Source organism: Eretmochelys imbricata, chromosome 8 (genome assembly GCF_965152235.1).
Source record: "Eretmochelys imbricata isolate rEreImb1 chromosome 8, rEreImb1.hap1, whole genome shotgun sequence".
Lineage (NCBI taxonomy): Eukaryota > Metazoa > Chordata > Testudines > Cheloniidae > Eretmochelys > Eretmochelys imbricata.
This window is the reverse complement of record NC_135579.1, coordinates 104,108,783-104,130,741: the sequence shown is the minus strand read 5'-3', so window position 1 is coordinate 104,130,741 and position 21,959 is coordinate 104,108,783. Positions and strand designations below refer to the sequence as shown.

At 45.1% G+C, this 21,959-nt stretch overlaps 1 protein-coding gene across 6 annotated transcripts in view; it reads left to right on the top strand.

The window, feature by feature from the left end:
• The window catches only part of MAST2 (microtubule associated serine/threonine kinase 2), a 389,497-nt gene that overhangs the window by 294,867 nt on the left and 72,671 nt on the right, over nt 1-21,959 (top strand). For 4 of the 6 annotated variants that reach the window (XM_077824258.1, XM_077824257.1, XM_077824255.1 and 1 more), the window contains 3 exons: nt 10,870-10,890; nt 13,567-13,645; nt 20,802-20,956. In XM_077824258.1, coding sequence (XP_077680384.1) covers nt 10,870-10,890; nt 13,567-13,645; nt 20,802-20,956 — 255 coding nt within the window. The remainder of the gene's footprint in view (nt 1-10,869; nt 10,891-13,566; nt 13,646-20,801; nt 20,957-21,959) is intronic. The other 2 variants (XM_077824259.1, XM_077824256.1) reach the window with 1 other exon arrangement.

Below are 21,959 nucleotides of genomic sequence, written 5' to 3'. Positions count from 1 at the left end.
CTGAGTGTTGCCAGAGAAGCGGGGGTTGTGGTAATCAGGATGGGAGATGATGTGAGCCTAAACAGGAATTTTAGCTGGTAGATAGATAGAAAGATGAATCTTCGAAATGCTTTGGAGGAAGGCAGGATTTGGAAACAGTTGCGATATATGGGGCAGGGAGAAGAAGTCAAAGATCGCCCCTGGGCTATGGTCCTGAGTATCAGATAATTGAAGCAAAAAGAAAAGGAGTACTTGTGGCACCTTAGAGACTAACCAATTTATTTGAGCATGAGCTTTTGTGAGCTACAGTTCACTTCATCGGATGCTGTAACTCACGAACTGTAGCTCACAAAAGCTCATGCTCAAATAAATTGGTTAGTCTCTAAGGTGCCACAAGTACTCCTTTTCTTTTTGCGAATACAGACTAACACGGCTGTTACTCTGAAACCAGATAATTGAAGGAAAGCCTTTGCTAGTCAGTCAGTTGAGTTGCTTCCCACCTCTGACACCCCTTTATGTTGCTGGCAGCAGACTTTATGCTATTTATCAGGCATCACCTAAGGATGAGCTATTGTTAGTCATAAATGTCGTGGTTGCATATTAATTATCTGGATCCATACCTGTTATACAGGGGACGGGGAGAAGAGGAGGCAGACAGGAGGGATGAGAGCAGGTTCTACTGATTAAAAAATACAAATGGTTTAAATGTATTCCTATTTAAAAAAGGGGGGAAGGTCAGATCCTGAGCAGGTGTAAATCAGTTTTGCTGCACTGAAGTCACTTGAATCATGCCAGTTGACAGCAGCCTGGGATCTGGTTTCAGGACTGCATGAAGGAAAGCTTTCAATAAAACTAGAGGCATAACTTTCTGAAGCTGTTGGCTGTTGCAACAATTTTAACAATATTACATTTAAAGCCCTCTTCAAAACAGAAAGCAAACCTTTTAACAGTATAACCTCAGAGAAGCATTGTATTTCATAGGTGGTTTTGTGATGACAGTGATGGGAAAACTTGAATCTGCCCCTAGCAAATACCACTGATGATTTTACAAGACATTTGCTGCAGTGTCTGCCTTTCTGTGTGAGCATTTAATGTTTAAACAGTGACCTGGAAATCATAAATTGTGCAACAATGAATGCTACAAAGCTCCCAGGCCACAACCTGTATACTGTGGTCTTTTAGGCATAACACTGCTCTTTGTCTAGCTTTTGCATTTCATTCAGTGTAGGGAATGAAACTAGCCTGGACAATTTCACATTCTGTTCCATCTCACAATACAATGGTCCTGGCAGTGTAATATTTATTATAGTAGGGCCAAGAAACCCCAGCTGACATTGGGGCACAATTGGGTTAGGTGCTGTACAGACCATGTAGTTACAGTCCTTTTCCCCCAAAGAGCTTGCAGTCTAAATAAACAAACCAGAAAAAGGATTGGAAGGAAAACAAAGGCACAGAGACACGAAGTGACTTGCACACAGGAGGTCAGTTTCTGAGCCAGGAGTAGAACTGGGGTTTCTTGATTCCCTATACACTAAACAGCACTTCTGAGCAGACATACCAGACTCGCGAAAAAAATGCAGAAATTTGGCTTGTTTTTGGCTTAATTGGCTTGTGAGTTTCTTGTTGGCTAGTTTTTGGCTTGTTGTAGCTTGTTGCTTCTTTTTTTTTTTTGATTGGTTCCTGGCAAGGGAGGGAGAGACTCAGGGATGCACAGCAGGCCCCCTCACAGTTCCAGGCTGTACGCTGGGGGGATCTAGTCACATAGAGTGTTGGGGTTCTTAGGGATTGGCTTGTTTTGGCCTTGTTTTGAGATGGGATTTGCTTGATTTTTGACTTATTGTGAAAGTCAGGGTGCTTATTTACCGCATGAAAGTTGGCAGCTGTGCTTCTAAGTTAGGGTTCCAAAGGCAGTTGATGGTGGGTAATATTTAAATCCAAATAACATACTGTTTTCATAGATTTTTAAAATGGCTTTTACAGAAATATTTCTATTAATGTTTCATTGTGTAAAACTGTTTTTTTTTTTACAAAACTTACATAAGGGCATCAAGTGCATGGCACCTTAGATTTTTGCCTCAGGAGCAAGGTGCTGTGAAAAGAGTATAGAAATACAAGTGCTGCCATGTGGGGATCAAATTCCATCCCAGAAAAGGAGGGGCTGGAAGCTGTGCCAAGAAAGCTCTTGAGAGCCTTAAGGAATGGGGGAGAAGAAGGGTTGTGAGTTCAATCTTTGAGGGGGCCATTTAGGGATCTGGGGCAAAAAAAATTGGGGATTGTGCCTGCTTTGAGCAGGGGGTTGGACTAGATGATCTCCTGAGGTCCCTTCCAACCCTGAGATTCTATGATTCTAAGAAGGGAAGTGTGTCACCTGTCCAGTAAACTCCTCTGCCAGACAGAAGTGGAGAGAGAGCCTGCTTCCCAAGGTAGCTGCATCAAGCATTCCTCTGTAGAGAGGGTTATTGTTGCTTTTGGCTTTTAATGAAGGGAAGGGGAGGAAAAATGGGAGATTTGGAGGCTCAGGGGACCCCTTTGTCTATACCTTTACTAAAATATGTTTTAATTTGGTCTAAGTTGTGTGTTGATGCTCAGTTTAAAATATAAAATTGTTTTAAACTGTTTTTATTAGAACAAGGAACAAAAAAAGGAAGAGAAAAATCACATCACTATTTAAAATAGCCAAGATACCAGTAGCACTAAATCTGTAAAGTCTGCGTTTCGTTATCCTGGCACTGCTGGTGCAGCTATATTTAGTGGATCACCATGCTGTGTTGCCAGGAGAATTTCTGTGCCTTGGGTCACTGGAAAGTACTATGCTTCCTTATCTTATCTGAGCAGAATTTTCCATCTCTCACAAACGTTATGCCATCATTGTGTGGGCCCTGGAGATCATCCACGTCTGACCTCTTCCTCTCACACAGGCTCTGCCATCAAGTAGAAATGGATTCTTCTTCTTCGAGTTCTTGCTCATGTCAGTTCCATTCTAGGTGTGTGCGTGCCCACGTGTGTGGTCGTTGAAGATTTTTGCCTTAGTGGTGTCCATAGGATCAGCAGTAGCACCCCTTCGAGTGCCACATTCATGTGTCGGTATATCAGGTACCGCTGGCCCTAAACACTCTCAGTTCCTTCTTGCCGCCCGTGGGGGTTAGGTGGAGTGCCTTTCCTTGCATAACAAGAGCTAGCAGTTTTTTGCCTTTACTGACTTTGAGCGTTAGGCCTTGTAAATAGTTTGTTCATAGTACTTAGCGTTAAGTAGTTAGTAGTTAGAGTTTTAGTGAGGACTTCGCCCCAGGTGGGGCATGCCCCAGTCTCCCAGGTTTAAGCCTGGACTGGACTGCCTGTAAGTAAACCCCTTAGCAGCTGCCTCAAGTGCTTAGGGGAATCACAGGTGAGAGATAAGTACCGTATTTATAAAAACTTTCAGGCCCCACACACAGGAAGAGGGGGATATTCGTTTACAGGCTCTCCTCGTGGAGTCCGTTTCCGTCCGGCTTCCGTGCTGCCCCGCCAGGACTCGCCAGTACCTCAGCCTCGGTGCACAGTGTGCCCCTGGCACTGGGCTCCACCCAGCACTGTTCCTCCTTGCCAGTGCCAAAAAAGAAAGCAAGGAAGCACAGCTCCCCGGCACCAGGCAAGAAGGGCCATGGGTCATCGGGCAAGGGACTCGCTTCGGGCCGCCTGGCCACTCCGGAGCCACACGTCCGTGCCTCCCCGGTCGGGGCCCGTAGCCCCTTAAAAGGTCCACTACCGATCCCAGGAGCAGCATGGGACCTAAACCCCTGACAGCACCAATGCCTTCACAAGCTCCCTCGGCGTTGAGAGAGCAAGGGCCTCTGTCCACACCCCTGACATAGCACGTGCCACAGGAAGCGGCAAAGGCTCCCCACAAGGGCAACCCAGCCGCTCAGGCCACTCGGGGCAGTAGAGCGCTGCCGATCCCCCGAGACGAAGCAGCACTCTCCACCTCCATGCCGCAGATCGCTGGAGTCTCAGCACAGATCCTCTGGGCTCACCCTTGGTCACTGGCAGCACAATCACGGTCCCCGCCATCTCAACACAGATTGCCTAGAGGGAGATGCTAGTCTCAGTACTACCCGCACCATTCGCCTTCCCGCCGGTTGTCCTCTTGGTGGAAGTCCTGGTCACCTAACCTGTGGGAGCACTCTCCGTCACGTCTCCGGTCCCCTTGCTTTGGGCACTGATCTGGGATGGCGACAGCAGACAGATTCAGGCATCGATGGCCCCACCGTGGTCACTGGAGGGGATTCCTCTGGCACGGAAGGGCAGTTCAGCCCCTCGCCTAGACTCCACCGGCGCGAATGGGCACCCGAGGCTGTTCTGACATTGAGGGTGCTGTCTTGGCAGCAAGGCACAGTGGTCTTACTAGATTACGTGGGGAATGCCCTCTTCACACTGCTCATCGGCCGCCGCCTGGGAGCAACAGATGCTGGCACTGACAGCACCGGGCTTGGTGCATGAGGCGCACCTGGACGTCGAGGCAGAGGAGCCTGCACCTTTCCCTAAGCCTCCCTCCCCCACAGGGGAAGATGCCCCAGGGCCTCCCTCGGTGGTACAATCCCCATCTTTGTCCCCAGACAATTTGGTTGCGGGACCCTCAAGGGCCAGCCCATCAGACGATGGTAAAGAACACAAGGCTTTGCTTCGATGGGTGGCCAAGAACTTGAGCCTGTAGGTGGAGAAAATGGGTGAGCAGGCGGACACATTGTTGAATGTCCTGTCAGCCTCTACCCCTGCTCATGTCGCACTACCAGTGCATGATGGTGTCCTCAAAATTGCCAAGGCCCTCTGGCAAACTCCTTCATCCATCCCTCCCATCTCTAAATGGGCCAAAAAGAAATACTTTGTCCTGGCCAAAGGGTTTGAGTACCCTTACACCCACCCTCTGCGGCCAATGAAAAAGATAAAAAAGGGCATACCAGCTCGACTACCAAAAATAAGGAGGCCAAAAGATTGGACCTGTTTGGGAGAAAAATTTATTCAACTGCCAGCCTACAATTCTGGGTGGTGAACCATCAAAGCCTCCTAGGGACATACAATTTCAACTTCTGAGACCCCCTCCATAAGTTCAAGGAGTCCCTCCCACAAGGTTTGGCCCACGAATTCAGCACCCTAGTGGTGGCTCAGTGCTTTCTTCAAACGTCATGGGCCATGGCTGACTCGATGGCTAGGGTGATCATGTCGGCGGTGGTTATGAGGCGCAGCTCCCGGCTTCAGACCACCAGTCTCTCCCAAGAGATGCAGACCTCAATCCATGACTTCCCATATAATGGGATCAGTCTTTTTTCAGAGCAGATGGATCTGAGGCTGCATGGGTTAAAAAACACTCGGGCCACTCTTCACTCGTTGGACATGCATACACCGCAGTCTGTAAGAAAGCAGTTCTGGCCGCCCCCCGCCACCGAAGCCTTTGCAGCCTCATCCAGGGTCTACAAGGAGAAGGGGCAGGGATGTTAGTTTCAACTGCCACTGCCCTTCCTCCTCCCGCTCACCTGTGCAGTCCGTCCTGTCATAAGAACAGCCATACTGGATCAGACCAAAGGTCCATCAAGCTCATTATCCTGTCCTCTGGCAGTGGCCGATGGCAGGTGCCCCAAAGGAAATGAACAGACAGGTTATCATCAAGTGATCCATGCCCTGTCACCTAATCCCAGCTTCTGGCAAACAGAGGCTAGGGACACCATTCCTGCCCATCCTAGCTAATAGCCATTGGTGGACCTATCTTCCATGAATCTATCTAGCTCCCTTTTGAACCCCGTTTTAGTATTGGCCTTCACAACACCTTCTGGCAAGGAGTTCCAGAGGTTGACCGTGTTGCATGAAAAAATACTTTCTTGTGTTTGTTTTAAACCTGTCGAAGCACCCCGGGGCCAGAAGTGCTCATTTTGAGGGTGCAGTCGAGAGCGATGCCCCAGTTACCTCCCAGGAGACACCCTATTCTTTCCTCAACCATCTTCGTCCCTACCGTTCGGCCTGGTCAGGGGTCAACTCAGACCGCTGGGTGCTGGAGATAGTGTCTCAAGGCTACACCATGTAGTTTTTGGCCACCCCACCCTCCCACTCTCTCTGTCTTCTGTCCCTCTTCATGGACCCTTCTCATGAGCAGCTCCTCATTCAAGAGGTCGAGAACCTCCTTCACTTGGGGGCGGTGGAGGAGGTCCCTTGGAACATGACAGGAAAAGCTTTCTACTCACATTATTTCTGAATCCTGTAAAAAAAGGGGGCCTTAGACCCATTCTGGACCTGCAATGCCTCAACAAGTCTCTCAGGAAGTTGCAGTTTCTCATGGTCTCCCTGGCCTCCATCATCTCTTCCCTGTATCTGGGAGACCGGTACGCCCCCCTCAACTTGATGGACCTTATTTCCATATTCCTAGGTCATAGACGTTTCCTCCGTTTCATAGTGGAGGGAAGCCATTTCCAATTCATGGTGCTGCCCTTTGGCCTCTCATTGGCCCCCAGGGTCTTCACAAAATGTATAGTGCCAGTGACCACTTACCTGAGACATTGAGGGGTCCAGGTCTTCCCGTATCTTGACGACTGGCCCATCAAGGGCAGGTCTTGGGAACAGGTACAGAGGAGCCTCGATCTGGTGCGATCCACCTGTCGTGACCTGGGCCCGTTGATAAACGAGCAAAAATCCATCTTAAGGCCTGTCCAAAGAATAGAGTTCATTGGGGCGGTTCTCGACTCCATGTGAGCCAGAGCCTTCCTTTGGAAGGCTCATTTTCAGGCCCTATCGGACCTGATCTCCCATGTGAAGAACCACCCGCTCACCATGGCGCTCACCTGCCTGCTTTCTTGCCCCACTTGATGCGAAAGGTGGTGCAGGTCCTCATGGACAATACCACCACTATGTATTAATCAACAGGCAGGGCAGAGCCAGGTCATCAGTCCTTTCCCAAGAAGCTCTCAGCCTTTGGACTTGTGTGTGACATGCCATTCATCTGGTAGCCATGCACCTGCCCGGGACCAGGAATGTGTTAGCTGATCGCCTCAGCAGGATCTTCTTGTCTCACCATGAGTGGTCACTCCATCCAGAGGCAGTCAGTATGATCCAGAAGTGGGGATTCCCCAGGTGGACCTGTTCGCATCCCACCAGAACTAGAAATGCTATGTGTTCTGTTCGCTCTGAGGGATGGACACGGGTCCCCTGTCAGACGCTTTCCTGCTCTCATGGTCAGGGGCCCTGATGTATGCCTTCCTGCCAGTGCTGTTGATCCACAGGATCCTCATGAAGATCAAACAGGGTGAAGGTTATCCTGATACCCCCCTAGTGGCCTCGTCAGCACTGGTTCGGCATGCTGCTGGACCTTTCGGTAGCCGCCCTTCTGCAGCTATCTCTCTGGCCAGACCTGCTGCACCCGAACCTGGTGGCGTTGTACTTGACAGCATGGTTACTGCATTGCTGAATGCGGAAGAGCGGTAATGCTCGGTCTGGGTTCAACAGGTCGTGTTGGGTAGGAGAAAGTCCTCCACCAGAGTGACTTACCTGGCCAAGTGGAAAATGTTCACGTGCTGGGCTTCGGAACGACGTATCCGGGCTGCACCTCAAGCTCCAGCGCTTGTCCCTGTCATTGATCAGGGTCCACCTGGCCACTATTTCAGCTTTCCACCCTCCATTCCAAGACAATTCACGTCATGACTGCCCTGTTTTTGAAAGGTCTGGAGCCCCTCTACCCTCATGTCCGGGACCTTGTCCCTCCCTGGGACTTGAACCTCATGCTGTCAAGGCTCATGGGGCCTCCCTTTGAACCTCTAGCTTCCTGCTCTTTTCTTTTTCTCTCCTGGAAGGTTTTGTTCCTGGTTGTGGTAACATGCTTGCAGGGTGTCTGAGATCAGGACACTTACTTCAGAACCACCCTATATGGTATTCTACAAGGATAAGGTCTAGCTGTGGCCGCACCCAGCATTCCTGCCTAAGGTAGTTTCCTAGCTTCATACTGGCCAGGACATATACTTACTTGTCGTCTTCCCAAAGCCTCATAAATTGGAAGAAGTTGCACGCCCTGGACGTCAGGAGGGAGCTGGCCTTCTTCATTGACAGGACAAAGCTGTTTCATAAGTCAACACAGCTGTTCATTGCAGTGGCAGACAGGCTGAAAGGTTACCCAGTGTCTGCTCAAAGGATTTCGTCCCGGATCACGGACTGCATCCACTACTGCCATGAGCTGGCAAAAGCACCTCCACCAGCATTAGTCACGGTGCACTCAACTAGAGCGCAAGCGTCAGCAGCAGCCTTCCTGGCTCAGGTGCTGATCCAATAAATCTGTAGAGCTACTACCTGGTCGTCTGTTCCACATGTTTATGTCCCACTATGCACTTGCCCAGCAGGCCTGGGATGATGCTGGCTTTGGCAGGGCAGTGCTGCACGCTGCAAGATCATGAACTCCAAGCCCACCTTCATTGATACTGCTTGTGAGTCACCTAGAACGGAATCGACATGAGCAAGCACTCAAAGAAGAAAAAAGAAGTTACCTACCTTTTCGTAACTGTTGTTCTTAGAATCATAGACTATCAGGGTTGGAAGGGACCTCAGCAGGTCATCTAGTCCAACCCCCTGCTCGAAGCAGGACCAATCCCCAACTAAATTATCCAAGCCAGGGCTTTGTCAAGCCGGACCTTAAAAACTTCTAAGGAAGGAGATTCCACCACCTCCCTAGGTAACGCATTCCAGTGTTTCACCACCCTCCTAGTGAAAAAGTTTTTCCTAATATCCAACCTAAACCTCCCTCACTGCAACTTGAGACCATTATTCCTTGCTCTGTCATCAGCTACCACTGAGAACAGTCTAGATCCATCCTCTTTGGAACCCCCTTTCAGGTAGTTAAAAGCAGCTATCAAATCCCCCCTCATTCTTCTCTTCCGCAGACTAAACAATCCCAGTTCCCTCAGCCTCTCCTCATACGTCATGTGTTCCAAACCCCTAATCATTTTTGTTGCCCTCCGCTGGACGTTTTCCAATTTTTCCACATCCTTCTTGTAGTGTGGGGCCCAAAACTGGACACAGTACTCCAGATGAGGCCTCACCAATGTCAAATAGAAGGGAACGATCACGTCCCTCGATCTGCTGGCAATGCCCCTACTTATACATCCCAAAATGCCATTGGCCTTCTTGGCAACAAGGGCACACTGCTGACTCATATCCAGCTTCTCGTCCACTGTCACCCCTAGGTCCTTTTCTGCAGAACTGCTGCCGAGCCATTCGGTCCCTAGTCTGTAGTGGTGCATGGGATTCTTCCGTCCTAAGTGCAGGACTCTGCACTTGTCCTTGTTGAACCTCATCAGATTTCTTTTGGCCCAATCCTCTAATTTGTCTAGGGCCCTCTGTATCTTATCCCTACCCTCCAGCATATCTATCTCTCCTCCCAGTTAGTGTCACCTGCAAACTTGCTGAGGGTGCAATCCACACCATCCTCCAGATCGTTTATGAAGATATTGAACAAAACCGGCCTGAGGACCAACCCTTGGGGCACTCCACTTGATGCCGCTGCCAACTAGACATGGAGCCATTGATCACTACCCGTTGAGCCCGACAATCTAGCCAGCTTTCTATCCACCTTATAGTCCATTCATCCAGCCCATACTTCTTTAACTTGCTGGCAAGAATACTGTGGGAGACCATGTCAAAAGCTTTGCTAAAGTCAAGGAACAACACGTCCACTGCTTTCCCTTCATCCACAGAACCAGTTATATCGTCATAGAAGGCAATTAGATTAGTCAGGCATGACTTGCCCTCGGTGAATCCATGCTGACTGTTCCTGATCACTTTCCTCTCCTCTAAGTGCATCAGAATTGATTCCTTGAGGACCTGCTCCATGATTTTTCCAGGGACTGAGTTGAGGCTGACTGGTCTGTAGTTCCCAGGATCCTCCTCCTTCCCTTTTTTAAAGATGGGCACTACATTAGCCTTTTTCCCCCAATCGCCATGAGTTTTCAAAGATAATGGCCAATGGCTCTGCAATCACATCCGCCAACTTCTTTAGCACTCTCGGATGCAGCGCATCCGGCCCCATGGACTTATGTTCATCCAGCTTTTCTAAATGGTCCCGAACCACTTCTTTCTCCACAGAGGGCTGGTCACCTCCTCCCCCTTTTGTGCTGCCCAGTGCAGTAGTCTGGGCGCTGACTTCTTCAAGATGTGTAGCTCATGTCCATTACATTACCCGTCATCCTGCCCCTCTGTCAGAGTTGCTGGCAAGAAGGAACTGAGAGGGCGTAGGGCCAGTGGCTACTGATATACTGGTGCATGAGCGCAGCACTCAAGGGGGTACTGCTGCCAACCCTACAGATACCGCTAAGGCAAAAATCTCCGATGACTGAACATGTGGGCGTACACACCTAGAATGGTCATATGCAACACATCTCGAAGAACAACAGTTAGTAAAAGGTAGATGACTGTTTTTTGTGCCCATGTTCTTCCCTTTGCATTTGACCGTTTCTCTTCAGAGATGATCCTTTTTGTGCAGTATTTATGGCTCCTCTTCCCACAGTACAGAACTGTAACCAGTTGATCCTTCAGCATTGTGGAAAATATTGCAGTTCTGGTTGAGAAAACAGCATGCTAGTTTTAAGGCCAATAGGTTCACCACTAAATCTTGTAGGGCTGCCCTTGTTTTAAATAGTGGTTAAACAAAAATCTGTTGTTAGATGACAAGCATTCAGTGAGTGTTTTGCAAACCCACAGAGTCAGTATATTCAGAATTCTCCCAGTTTGAGGGAGATGTCCACTTCCATCCATACAATATAGTGTGACATTCAGTAAAAGTGACTGTAATGATCAATAGTCAAAGTTTGTTACTGGTTTTCCAGAAATCACATTCACTATTTTTATTTTTCCCTTCCTTATTATCACTGCACAATTTCTTCAATTCAGCCATGGACACAGAGCAGACAGGTAAAGGGTATATCAGATACATGTTGCTGCTGTGTGTATGTAATGCTTTTGCATGATTGTACTATATGTGGCTAATGAGTATGTGTGCTGTAATAACCCCATTTAGGCATTCAGCTTTTACACTTTGGGAATAAAAATTTGGAGTCTTTGTATAGCAACTTATAATTAACATGGATTCCTCCAGGAGAAAATGCTTTGTTCACACAACACTTTGTCATGGTGAAGTTGGTCTATTCTACGTTGCGTAATGTTAACACAACTGCCACAAACACACTTTATTTAAAATTACATTTTAGTAGGTTATGTATGGCCAAAGTTGTTTGTTTTTGCCAATGTTTCATTGTCCCAGCAGGGATAATTCCAAAGTGAAATAAATGACCTAAACTTTTCTTTTGTTCCCAGCATTCTTTCCTTAATTAGTACTGCATTACTTTTTAAAGATATATCTTTTCCTCTTATTTTACACATTGAAATAATTTTGAAGCATTTTGCTAACTGAGGAAGTCATTTTCTTTGACAGTCTTGCTGTCTATTTCTTGAATTTTTGAAACAGAAATTTTGCTAGTCGCATCCTGCTGCTTTTTGTTGGCAAGATACACAGCTGGCGTTCATTACATTGATTGCTTAACACGCTTCTCAATGTTGCATCAGTTTTTGTGGAAATGGCACCAAGAACTGAGACTTGCCATCTTAGGATAGTTTAAGTGGAGCGAAGGGGAGATTGTTTTTACACCTTTGCAATCAAAATGCGAAAATCCTTTGAAGAGGAAAATGGGCCTAATCTTCTATCATTTTGCATCTGTTCAATAATATTTGTGTTTTCAAAATTTCTCACTAATATGTCTATCTGCTTACATGGCTCTCATTGCCATAGTGTTTGGGCCCCTCTGAATCTTCAATGGATTTTATCTCCTCAACACCACTGTGAAATAGGAAAGAAGTATTGTCCCCATTTTATATATGAAGGAATGAGGCACATGGTTAGTTAAGTGACTTGCCTAATGCCACATGGAAAGTCTATCTGAACCAGGAACTAAACACAGATCTCGTAAATCCCAGTCCAGTGACCAGTCTGCTACCAGATCATGTCGCCCAATAATTCACATTGTCTATTTACATTTGTTTTTATGGAGGTAAGAAAGGAATCTTGTGTCATGTGCGGGATGAGATTTGGAATTTTTCAGGAATATAACAAGAAGTTGCTGCAATATGTGGGGAGGATTCTCTTGGTATCTTGCCAGAAACACCCTATGTCTACATGGGGGTTTAACGATGGCATGCACTAATAGGAATGGGTTATAAAGCTTAAACTTTTATGATTTTGTGCATGAAGCATGAACCTTTTTTTCCATATTCTTCCAGAAATAAATATATTTATTCCCCTCTCTGGTGCTCAGATCGTTTTATTACCACAAGGAGAGGTACATGTCAGTGTAAGAAGGCCGTGGTTCAGGAAAGCATCCTTATTCAGGAAAAAACTAAAGCACGTGCTAAGCTTCAAGTACATGCTTTAAGAACCTTCCTGAACTGGGGGGCCTAGGTGGGTGGATAATGGAGAGATGGCAGTCACTCCACAGCAAAGGGTAACTGAGTTTCCATTATAAGCCCAAGCTTGGTCCTCCACTGATGTCAACAAAAAAACCTGTCATACACCCATGTACTGTATATAAATTGCACCAAAAAAACAAGTCTTATCTAAATTGTATTAAAAGCTCTTAATTGTTGAATTCACTCTCATCTTATGTGAAGAGGTATTGATGATTTGCCTCTGCTTTGGATAAATAATACTTGTACCAGAAATATTAATAAATGGTGGTAGTTCTATTGATGTGGAGTACAGGATGGAAACCATTATCATCCATCCCAGAGTGGAATGTGAACAGGATATAATGCTTTGGGGTTTAACAGGAGACAGAGAGACTTACTAGATTTAGCTAATGAACACAATTTTCTCCCTCCCTGAGGTTATTTGGGGGAAATTGATGTCTCTTTTAGAAGCAATTACATATTTCATTTTTTACAGGTTTAGTGTTAAAATTATGCCACCCTTCCTGCAGTATTTCTAGTATGCATCAGTGGGTTTTTGGTTTGTCATATTTTTTTTCTTTAGCAGCTGTGTGCGCAACACTCTTTCCAATGGTGAGGAGACATTGCCATAGGTTACAAATACAAGAGAGCAAATTACTACTAATATTGTAAATAGTAGTGAGAAAAGTGATCTTTAGAGAATAAAAAGTTAGTGTTCCAATAGAAATATAATATATAATATAATATAATATATTAATAAAGTGCTGTCTGGAGGGCAGGGGAGCTGCAGCAGCAGTGATCCCAAGGTATTACCCTAAGGAATCTGCTGTGACTGTCTCTTTCAATGAAATTTGGAAATATAAAGTAGATTTGTCCGATCCCAATAATGTCCACTTAAAAACAAAGGGTAAAACTTTCAAAAGTTCTTAAGTGATTTAAGAGCTTAAGTCCCATTGACTTTCAATGAGATTTAAGCTCCTCATTCACACAGGTGCATTTTGAAAATTTTACCCAAAGTGATTTCTAGGAGCACTGGATTGTCTGGAAAATGCCAACCTTTGATTGCAATCTGTTTTAGGGGAAAACCTTCCCCAAAACATTGTCCACATTGTAGCCATCAAAATAATTTCTCTTGCATCTTTTCTCCAGAACGGATGGGCGCCGCTGGTCCCTGGCCTCTCTTCCTTCATCTGGATATGGAACAAACACTCCCAGTTCAACAGTTTCAGTAAGCGGCAAAGACTTTTTCAGATAATTCTGTGTGTTTAAATACACCCTAACCCATCAACTTTTAAATCCTTGCTAAATGTTCAATATTTTTTCATTGTTTTGTCAACCTTTTATTTAATATGCTATTTGCTTTAAAAATTATTTTAATTATCAGTTGTGCTGCTTTTTCTCCATTTCCCAGCTCTTACCATCTACTCTTTGCCTTCAGTATTAGTGCTAGTCCCTATGCCGCCGCTTCGCTGCACAGCAGAGGGGAACATTGTATCGGGAGTGTCAGCACTTTGAGATGGAATGCTTAATCATTAGCAAGCTCTCAGCTACTTTTAAACCAGATGTGAAATTCTTGTCCACTTTTGAACTTTAGTCACCAGTGGGTAGAAGAGCTCTCTATCTACTAACATGCTGTCTGGGAGGAAAGGTGATAATATACACGTTATTCAACTTGATAATAGTTTGATTTTCTGAGTGCAGCTGTTCCTTCATTATACATTTGCCTTATACACATGACTGAAAGAGTCTAGACTTTTACAACTTACCTGACTACAGTATCACCAGAAGCCTAATATGCCATTATCAGAAATCGAAAGAGACCTGTGTTCATTGTTCCTTAATGTCGCAGTCTGACATGTCCCATTGTGCATCATACTCTTCATTGTGTATTAACAGTAAATTATATTTGAAGTTGCACAGAAAATTCAATTAAAAGAACACTATTAATGTTGAAAAATCAAGCACTCAAAAGTTAGGAAGTGCCAGAATAAAATTGGCCCTTGTAAACTTAATTTGTCCCTCTTGTGTGTGTGCATTATGATAGTCTTTAATTACATGATCACGTTCTATTTTTTTCCACAGTACCCCTGCCCTATTCAGTGCAAAGGATGGACTGTGCTCACTTAATGAGCAATTACTCAGTGTTTTGTTTTATCTTTATTAAGCAAAATGTGGCCTGAGGCCTTATTTACTGCTTACTATTCAAACCCTGCTCTGAAGACAGAATTGTTAATTTCCTCATGGGCTTTTCTATGGCACTCATCACAATAGTGTCTGAGTGCTTCACAAACATTAATTAATTAATTTTCACAACACTTCTCTGAGGCAAGAGGGTATTCTTATCTGCATTTTTCAGATGGGGAACAGACAGGGAGATTAAGGTAAAAAATGCCTACTAATCTTCACTAATCCCCTTCACATAACACAAGAACCTGGGTCATCCAATGAAGTTAATAGCCAGCAAGTTTTCAGCAAACAAAAGGAAGTACTACTTCACGTAACACACAGTGAACCTGTGGAACTTGTTGCCTTAGGATATTTTGAAGACCAGAAATACAACTGGGTTCAAAAAAGAATTAGATCAGTTCATGGAGAATAGGTTCATCAATGACTATTAGCCAACATGGTCAGGTGCAACCCCATGGACTAGGTGACCGTAAACTTCTAACTGCCAGAAACTGTGCTACAGGGGATGGATCACTCAAAATTGCCCTGTTCTGTTCATTCTCTCTGAAGCATCTGGCACCGGCCACTATCAGAATCAGGATACTAGGTTCGATGGGCCATTGGTCTGACCCATCATGGCTGCTGCTGTGTTCTTAATTTTGGAAGCCCAATTTGAGATGACTAGGACCTGATTTTTTCAGAATGCTTAGCATTTTATATGTTCAAAAAACAGCTCCCACTGATGTTATTTGCAGCTGTGAATTTTTCACACTTCTGTAAATCAGACTCCAGGATCTCAAGTCAAGCGTAGAGAAAATGAGGTACACGTGATTAGTGACCATCTGTGAAAAGTTTGGTTTAAGTGACTTGCTAGCATCGCACAGGAACTCTGTAGCAGAAAGAGAGAAAATTCAGTTATCCAGGGCAGCATACAACTGCTTTAACCACAGATCATCCTTTCTCTTACTGTAATCCATCCCCCTCATTCACCTTCCAACTTCTGCAACAAATGAAGCAGGGGTCCTGTAGACAACAGCCCCCTTTACTAAATAACCTTGAGTCATCACCAGAGCAGGTCCATCCTGTGAACTGAATGAGGCAGGGGTCTTGTGGCAAGAGCCTGTATGATCATATAATGAAAGACTGTATCATAATGCATATGCGCAAGGGGTATGAATTAAGGTAACATAAGCACCTTGATTCTCGTATTTCCTCGCACTTGAGTGCTTATCTTTGTAACCTTAATGATGATCTTTTAACATAGGTTTTGTGTGTGTAATTTCTGAAGTTGTTTTTTTTTTAAAAAGAAAACTGAAAAAACAAATTATATGACATGGTTATCACATTGTCACCCAATGGTTCATCAGCAGATTTGGAACCTACAGATCCACCTCACTGATCTGCCACTTGAGCAAAGGAAGTAACTGACAGCAATAGTAGGTTATCATCCTTTATGTGCACCATCATTAGAGGAGAGGGTGAGACACAAGCTTTTCCAGTGAGTTTCACAAATATTTGATGACTGCAGAGTAATTGGTGAGGCTCAGGAATCTTGGGTTCCATTCCAGGCACTGGAGGGGAGTGTGCTTTAAGGGACTGGAGGGGAGTGTGCTTCTGCCCCGTTTCCTGCAACCTGTCCCTCTCCCACTCCTGGCTCTTTGTCCCATTCCCATTCTCCTCACCTACCAAATCCCAGTGTCTGTCTCTTAGGCTTCTAATCCCAGTCCTAGTCTCTGCTTTCGGTCTCACTGTGTGCTATCCCAACCACTCTGTATCTTCCCTTCCCCATTCCCAGTCCCAATCTCCTCACCTAGCCAAATCCCAATTCCCCCATCCCATTCCAACTGTTTGTCCCCAGCCTCCTTGACTATCCAGTCCCAGTTGTCCCCTCCTGGCTCCTCATCCAATCCTTCTCTTCCCTCCTCCTCCACCGGTTTCCAGTCTCTCTCTCTGGGCTCCTCATCCAGCCTCATTTCCCCGCTCACACATCCCATCCCCAGCTCCTCATCTCAGTCTCCCCCTCTTTGATTCTCATTCCCAGTCTCCCCTAACTCCCAGTTTCTCCCTATCCCCCCACTCCAATCCTAGTTTCACACGATTCCTTTTCACATTCCACTCCTTTCTCCCATGTTGTCTGGCTTTTCTCCCTTCTGCATTCAAAATCTGGCAGCTTCATTCTTCATGCTATCTGGGCAGCAGGGTGGGGCCTGGCTCCTTGCTCTTAGTTCCAGTGCCCAACCCCATCCCAGCTCAGACTGGCCATTATTAGGAAAATCTGGCTTTCGCCCTGTAACGCTGGGCTGGAGCATGCTCTGTTGTTCGGAGAAAATGGTGTGTACAGCATCCAGTCACAAGTAGGAGTCGGGAAGGGAAGGGCACTCGGAGGTGTGAGAGGCTCAAGCATACTCAATGAGGACCGAATCTTTGGAGATTTAACTATCATCAAAGTGGTCTCTGCTGAGCAGGAGTGAAGTGTGATTGTTCAAAGGTTTATAACTTTGCCAAATTTGGGGCACATTTTCACAGGCCCAGCAAAAAGCGCATTGCTGATGCAAAGTCCACCCACTGCCAAATTTCAAGTCCTTGTTCTGAAGCATGGGGGCACTAGAGCTGTTCAAGGGAAAGGCCTAAGGAATCTTTTAACATGGGCAAAAGCCTCGGGAGGGAGGTGAGCTTCAGAGCCTGAGCTCCAACCCAAACCACAACTTCAAAGCACTGTCTACACAGCTATGTTTGGAGCATTAACCTGAGCCCCACTACTCCAAATCTGTTGACCAGGGCTGGAAAGCTCACTCCCCTGGGCTGTGTAGACATATCCTAAGAATTCAAGTGGCTTGAAAGGATACAGTGAGTTAGTGGTGCAGGTGAGACTAGAATCTCGGAATACCAAGCTCCTGACTGGTGTGTTCAGTCCATTGTATTATATTGCGTCTTAAAACAAGAGAAACCAGTTTGTTAGCGCCTCCTGTCGGGCCTACCATTAGTGAGTGAAATACTGGAATGCCTGGAACCAATTAAGAGTCCGCATTCTGGTGGCCTGAATTACTGTGTGGTATGCCCATTTCTCTAGTGAGAGTCAACCTGTGGTGGTCTTGGTCAATGGACAGCAACTCTGCCAGCTGAACTGACACTTAGCTGTACTGAACTTAGTAAAAGTTGCATCTCAATCTCTCTCGCTCGCTTGCTCTACATTTTTCAACTTCTGTATTTCTGGTGCCACAAAGTCCATTTTTCAGCAAAATACCTGCTGCCTTTTTAAATTTCAGATACTGAAGACAGTATGCTTCTCATTGTGCAAGCACTGAGAATGCTGTGCCTGACTGACGTGGGTGCAGACTTTCAGATATGTGAACCTAGAGAAATTAATTGAACAGGCTAATGTCCAATTATTTCCTTCAATATCTAATTTGCTGTTTATTTACTAGGCTCTGAGTTAATTTAAAAGCTACAGTAAGATTAGCTGCAAGTTTTTGCTTGCAATAAGCTGGCTAATTCTCTGGCTGTAACTGAGACACCACAGGGATGTTTGCATTGCTCTACCGCTAATATCGAATTCTGTGACTTCATCAAAATCAATAATACAGCTGTGTTCATGCTTCGTTAGTACATGGATGTATTCCTTGAAGGCTTTTGAGAGCTAAAGAAGCCTTTGGCTAAAGAAAGCACATCTCCTAATACTTGGCACAGGATTTCCTTAAATATTCCCTGGAGTTCCAGCACTGTATAGTCTGATATCTCTTGAGGAGACAAAGTGGAAGGAGGGTTTTAGTCAGACATCGTGAGAAGAATATTTTTAAATTTTCTCTGTTTCCTGAGTGATTGTGTTGCTGGCAGGCATACATTTTCAGTGCTTGAAATGCCAGTAACCATCATGTCTTTTTTCTGGGTGTACGGATTGTGACACTATTATTTTCTAAATCTGCAACGCGTTTGACAGATATGTTAGCTTCTCTTATATGCTGACTCTATTTTCATTTCTTTTGGATCAAAGACATATGTAATATCAGAGCCACTTAGGAACCCTGATATTACTACACTTCTTTAATTTATTGTGTCTCTAAGCTTTCTGTCCTATAAAACAGCATATTATCCAATCTATGGGCACGTACTTCCCTTGGAAAGCATCACTGTTTTTCCATTCCTTTCCACCTCAAGATGCTCAGAGAACTCTCTCTCCTTGTACTGCACACATAAGGCAGTATACAACAGGGTGACTAAAGTGGGCTTCAGAGTAACAGCCGTGTTAGTCTGTATTCGCAAAAAGAAAAGGAGTCCTTGTGGCACCTTAGAGACTAACCAATTTATTTGAGCATGAGCTTTCGTGAGCTACAGCTCACTTCATCAGATACATACCGTGGAAACTGCAGCAGACTTTATACCAAATGTGTCCCACAAACTCATATAATACAGGGGAAGGTTCTTTGCTACTCAGCATAAGGTGGGCATGACAGTGTTTGGGGGCCTAATAGACTTCCTGATTCTCAGTCTTGGCCCAAGCACAGATTAAACCAAACTGGGAGCTGCTCAAACTTGTGCCAGCTGGCTTTGATCACCTTAGGGACTATGTGATTGCTGGAGTGCACCATGCTTCAGCTGCTCCTGTTCCCTCCGAAATGCTTCCTGCACTGCACCAATGGCTGTAGGGAAGGAGGCATAGGAGATAGCACCACCTGCTCTAGTCTCGCATGGGGCTTCCTCCGTACCTGGTGACTTACAGGTGGTTTCTGCTTTCTGTGAACCTCTTGAGGTGTGAAAGGGAGTGGATCAGGACAGAGAATCTGCCCCATAAACGTTAGCGGCACTCATTTTTTGTGTGAAGTTGTAGCCTGTTGCATATATGATTATAGGTCCCAGCATACAATCCCCCACCTTGATCTAGGTAGCTAGACTCGGATAACGCATAATATACTAGGGTTCTCCACAGGTCAACCTCTGCATCAGAGGTAGGCAGCTGCAGCACACTTCTTGTTTTTTCCTGCAATTTAGGTGCGGTTCTTAGGCTCCTGGTAAGTTTGGATGCATCTGGTCTAAACAATTTAAAAAACAATAACACTGTAGAGCTAGCAGCACTGAAAGAGTGCTGTTTTTTCCCAGTTAATTCAGACTAACCTGAGACATTATCATCGGCACTTGGCTTTAACTTCTAAGCCACACTAGGTAACTTTCTTTTCTAAAGCTCATCAATGTCTTCAACAGCAAATAACTCTAGAAACTCTGTTTTTAATCTTTTCTGAAGATTCTAGCCAAACTTTAAACACCATCCATGTTTTTGCCAAAAGTATGTTCCAATTAATTTCCATTTAACTCCCATTGTCTCTGGATGCAGGAGTTAAAAGTTCTTACTCAGGACATCAATGCATTACGCCACTGTACACACATCATAAGCATAGCAGATCATTTAAAACTGAATAAAGTGTTCCCCACTTTGTAACAGCCAAACAAGGGAAACCCTGTTCATTACACATACCTGCAAAAGAGAGACAAGTGGGTGAGGTAATACCTATTATTGGACCAACTTCTGTCAGTGAGGCACAAAACAGAGCTTTCGCTAACAGAAGTTGGTCCAATAAAAGATATTACCTCACCCACCTTGTCCCTCTGATATCTTGGGACCAACGTGGCAACAACAACACCGCATACAACACACCTGCAAAGTCAGCTGTCCTGATCTTATTACTGCCTGCTCAACTAGAAGAAGCCTGATGGGTAGAACAAGGGAGAAATGAAAGGCAGAGCAATTACAATAATAAACTTTAAAGAAAGCCAATTAAGAGTGTTAATTTTCATGTACTACACACCTCCATAGCATTACTGCATGCTAATGAAATTCTTGAGATGAGGGAGCATGAAGGGAAGGGAAAGATAAGTTGTTCAACATTCCAGGAACCTCTTTGTCCTTCCCAAAGCTGATCCCTTCCCTTTCTCCCACTAGCAAGTTACCTTCAAGATCAGATTGAATGGTTCGAGGAGTTGTGGGAATCTATAATCTCTTAGGCATCCCCAAAAGCTGTCCAGATCTAACAGCCTTAGAGTTCTATATACCTTTAGTGTCAAGCTAACCTAGTCATGAAAATAAAGAGAGGCACCTGTTCTGGTGAACAGCTTTTCTTTTCTGTCGGAGTATTCGGTGTTTGGCAGAATCCGTTCCTGTTCCATTCATGAGCTGTCCCCTATGCATGCGTTTAGTGTATTTCTTTTCTATATTTTTCTGTACTCAGTCATCATGCTCATCCCAGGAGAAGCTGCACCAGCTGCCCTTTCAGCCAACGGCCGATGAACTTCATTTCCTGACCAAGCATTTCAGCACTGAGAACATCACTGATGAGGAAGGACGTCATTCTCCAGCCATGCGGCCGCGATCTCGCAGTCTCAGGTGAGCTTTACATCCTACTCCTTGAATCTGAGACGTTGTTATGCATTGCCTTTCTGATATGTGTTTTCAATTGTAAGAGTAGTAATATGGAATTAGTGTTTTCTGCTGATTTTATAGTTATTTTAACCAACACCACCTCAGCCACGCACACTCAAAAATGGATACAATTATTTTCTTGAGATTTGACATTCAGGACTTAAAGTGGATAAGTATTTTGTTTGTCTATTTGTACCATTATACTCTAAGATGATAATCCACAAGTGTCACACTTTAAATTTCCAATTTCGCTACTACTTGTGTGAATTTTGTTCCCAAGTGTTTCTCCTGTTACTGAATTTTGCTCCCTTGACTGTAGGAAACTGTTGCATGGTTGGAAAAGGTTGTCAGCACCAAGTCAACTTGAATGGATGTGAAAACTGTTAGTGTTGATGAAACAAAACACATTTAGTACCATTTCAGAAAGTCTGAAAGAACACTTCTCTAACAGTGCTGGGAAATTTGTAGACAAGCAGTTACAGCCATTTTTGCTATTGGTTGAGGGAACCTTGCTTAAAAATAGTAGTCAGCAATAGGGCTGTTTACTAGTGCAGATGACATTGAGATGCAGACAAGCAGGGGCAGTTGGAATTTGACCCTTTCCTTACTGAACTCCACAACACTTTAGTGTCAGGGCAGAAGTATTAAGTAACTGCCATGCATTTATGTGTTGGGCTGGATTCATTAAAGCTAGCACAGAGATGTGTAAATTACACAGCAGGGCCCTCTGTGCCACAAAAAGCACTCGCAGAAGGACATTTTTCTGCTGCTGCGTCCCTTTGTGATTCTCACCAGAGGATGGAGGAACAGCTTGAATTATCACATAGGATCCATAGGAGCTCTGCCAGATGGAGACACTGAATCAGTGCACTCAGCCAGGGACCTGTGCTGGACCTTACATTTTCAGAAATCAGAGTAGGCTTGAGGTGACTCTGGGCCAATAACTGTTGACCGCTTAAATACATTG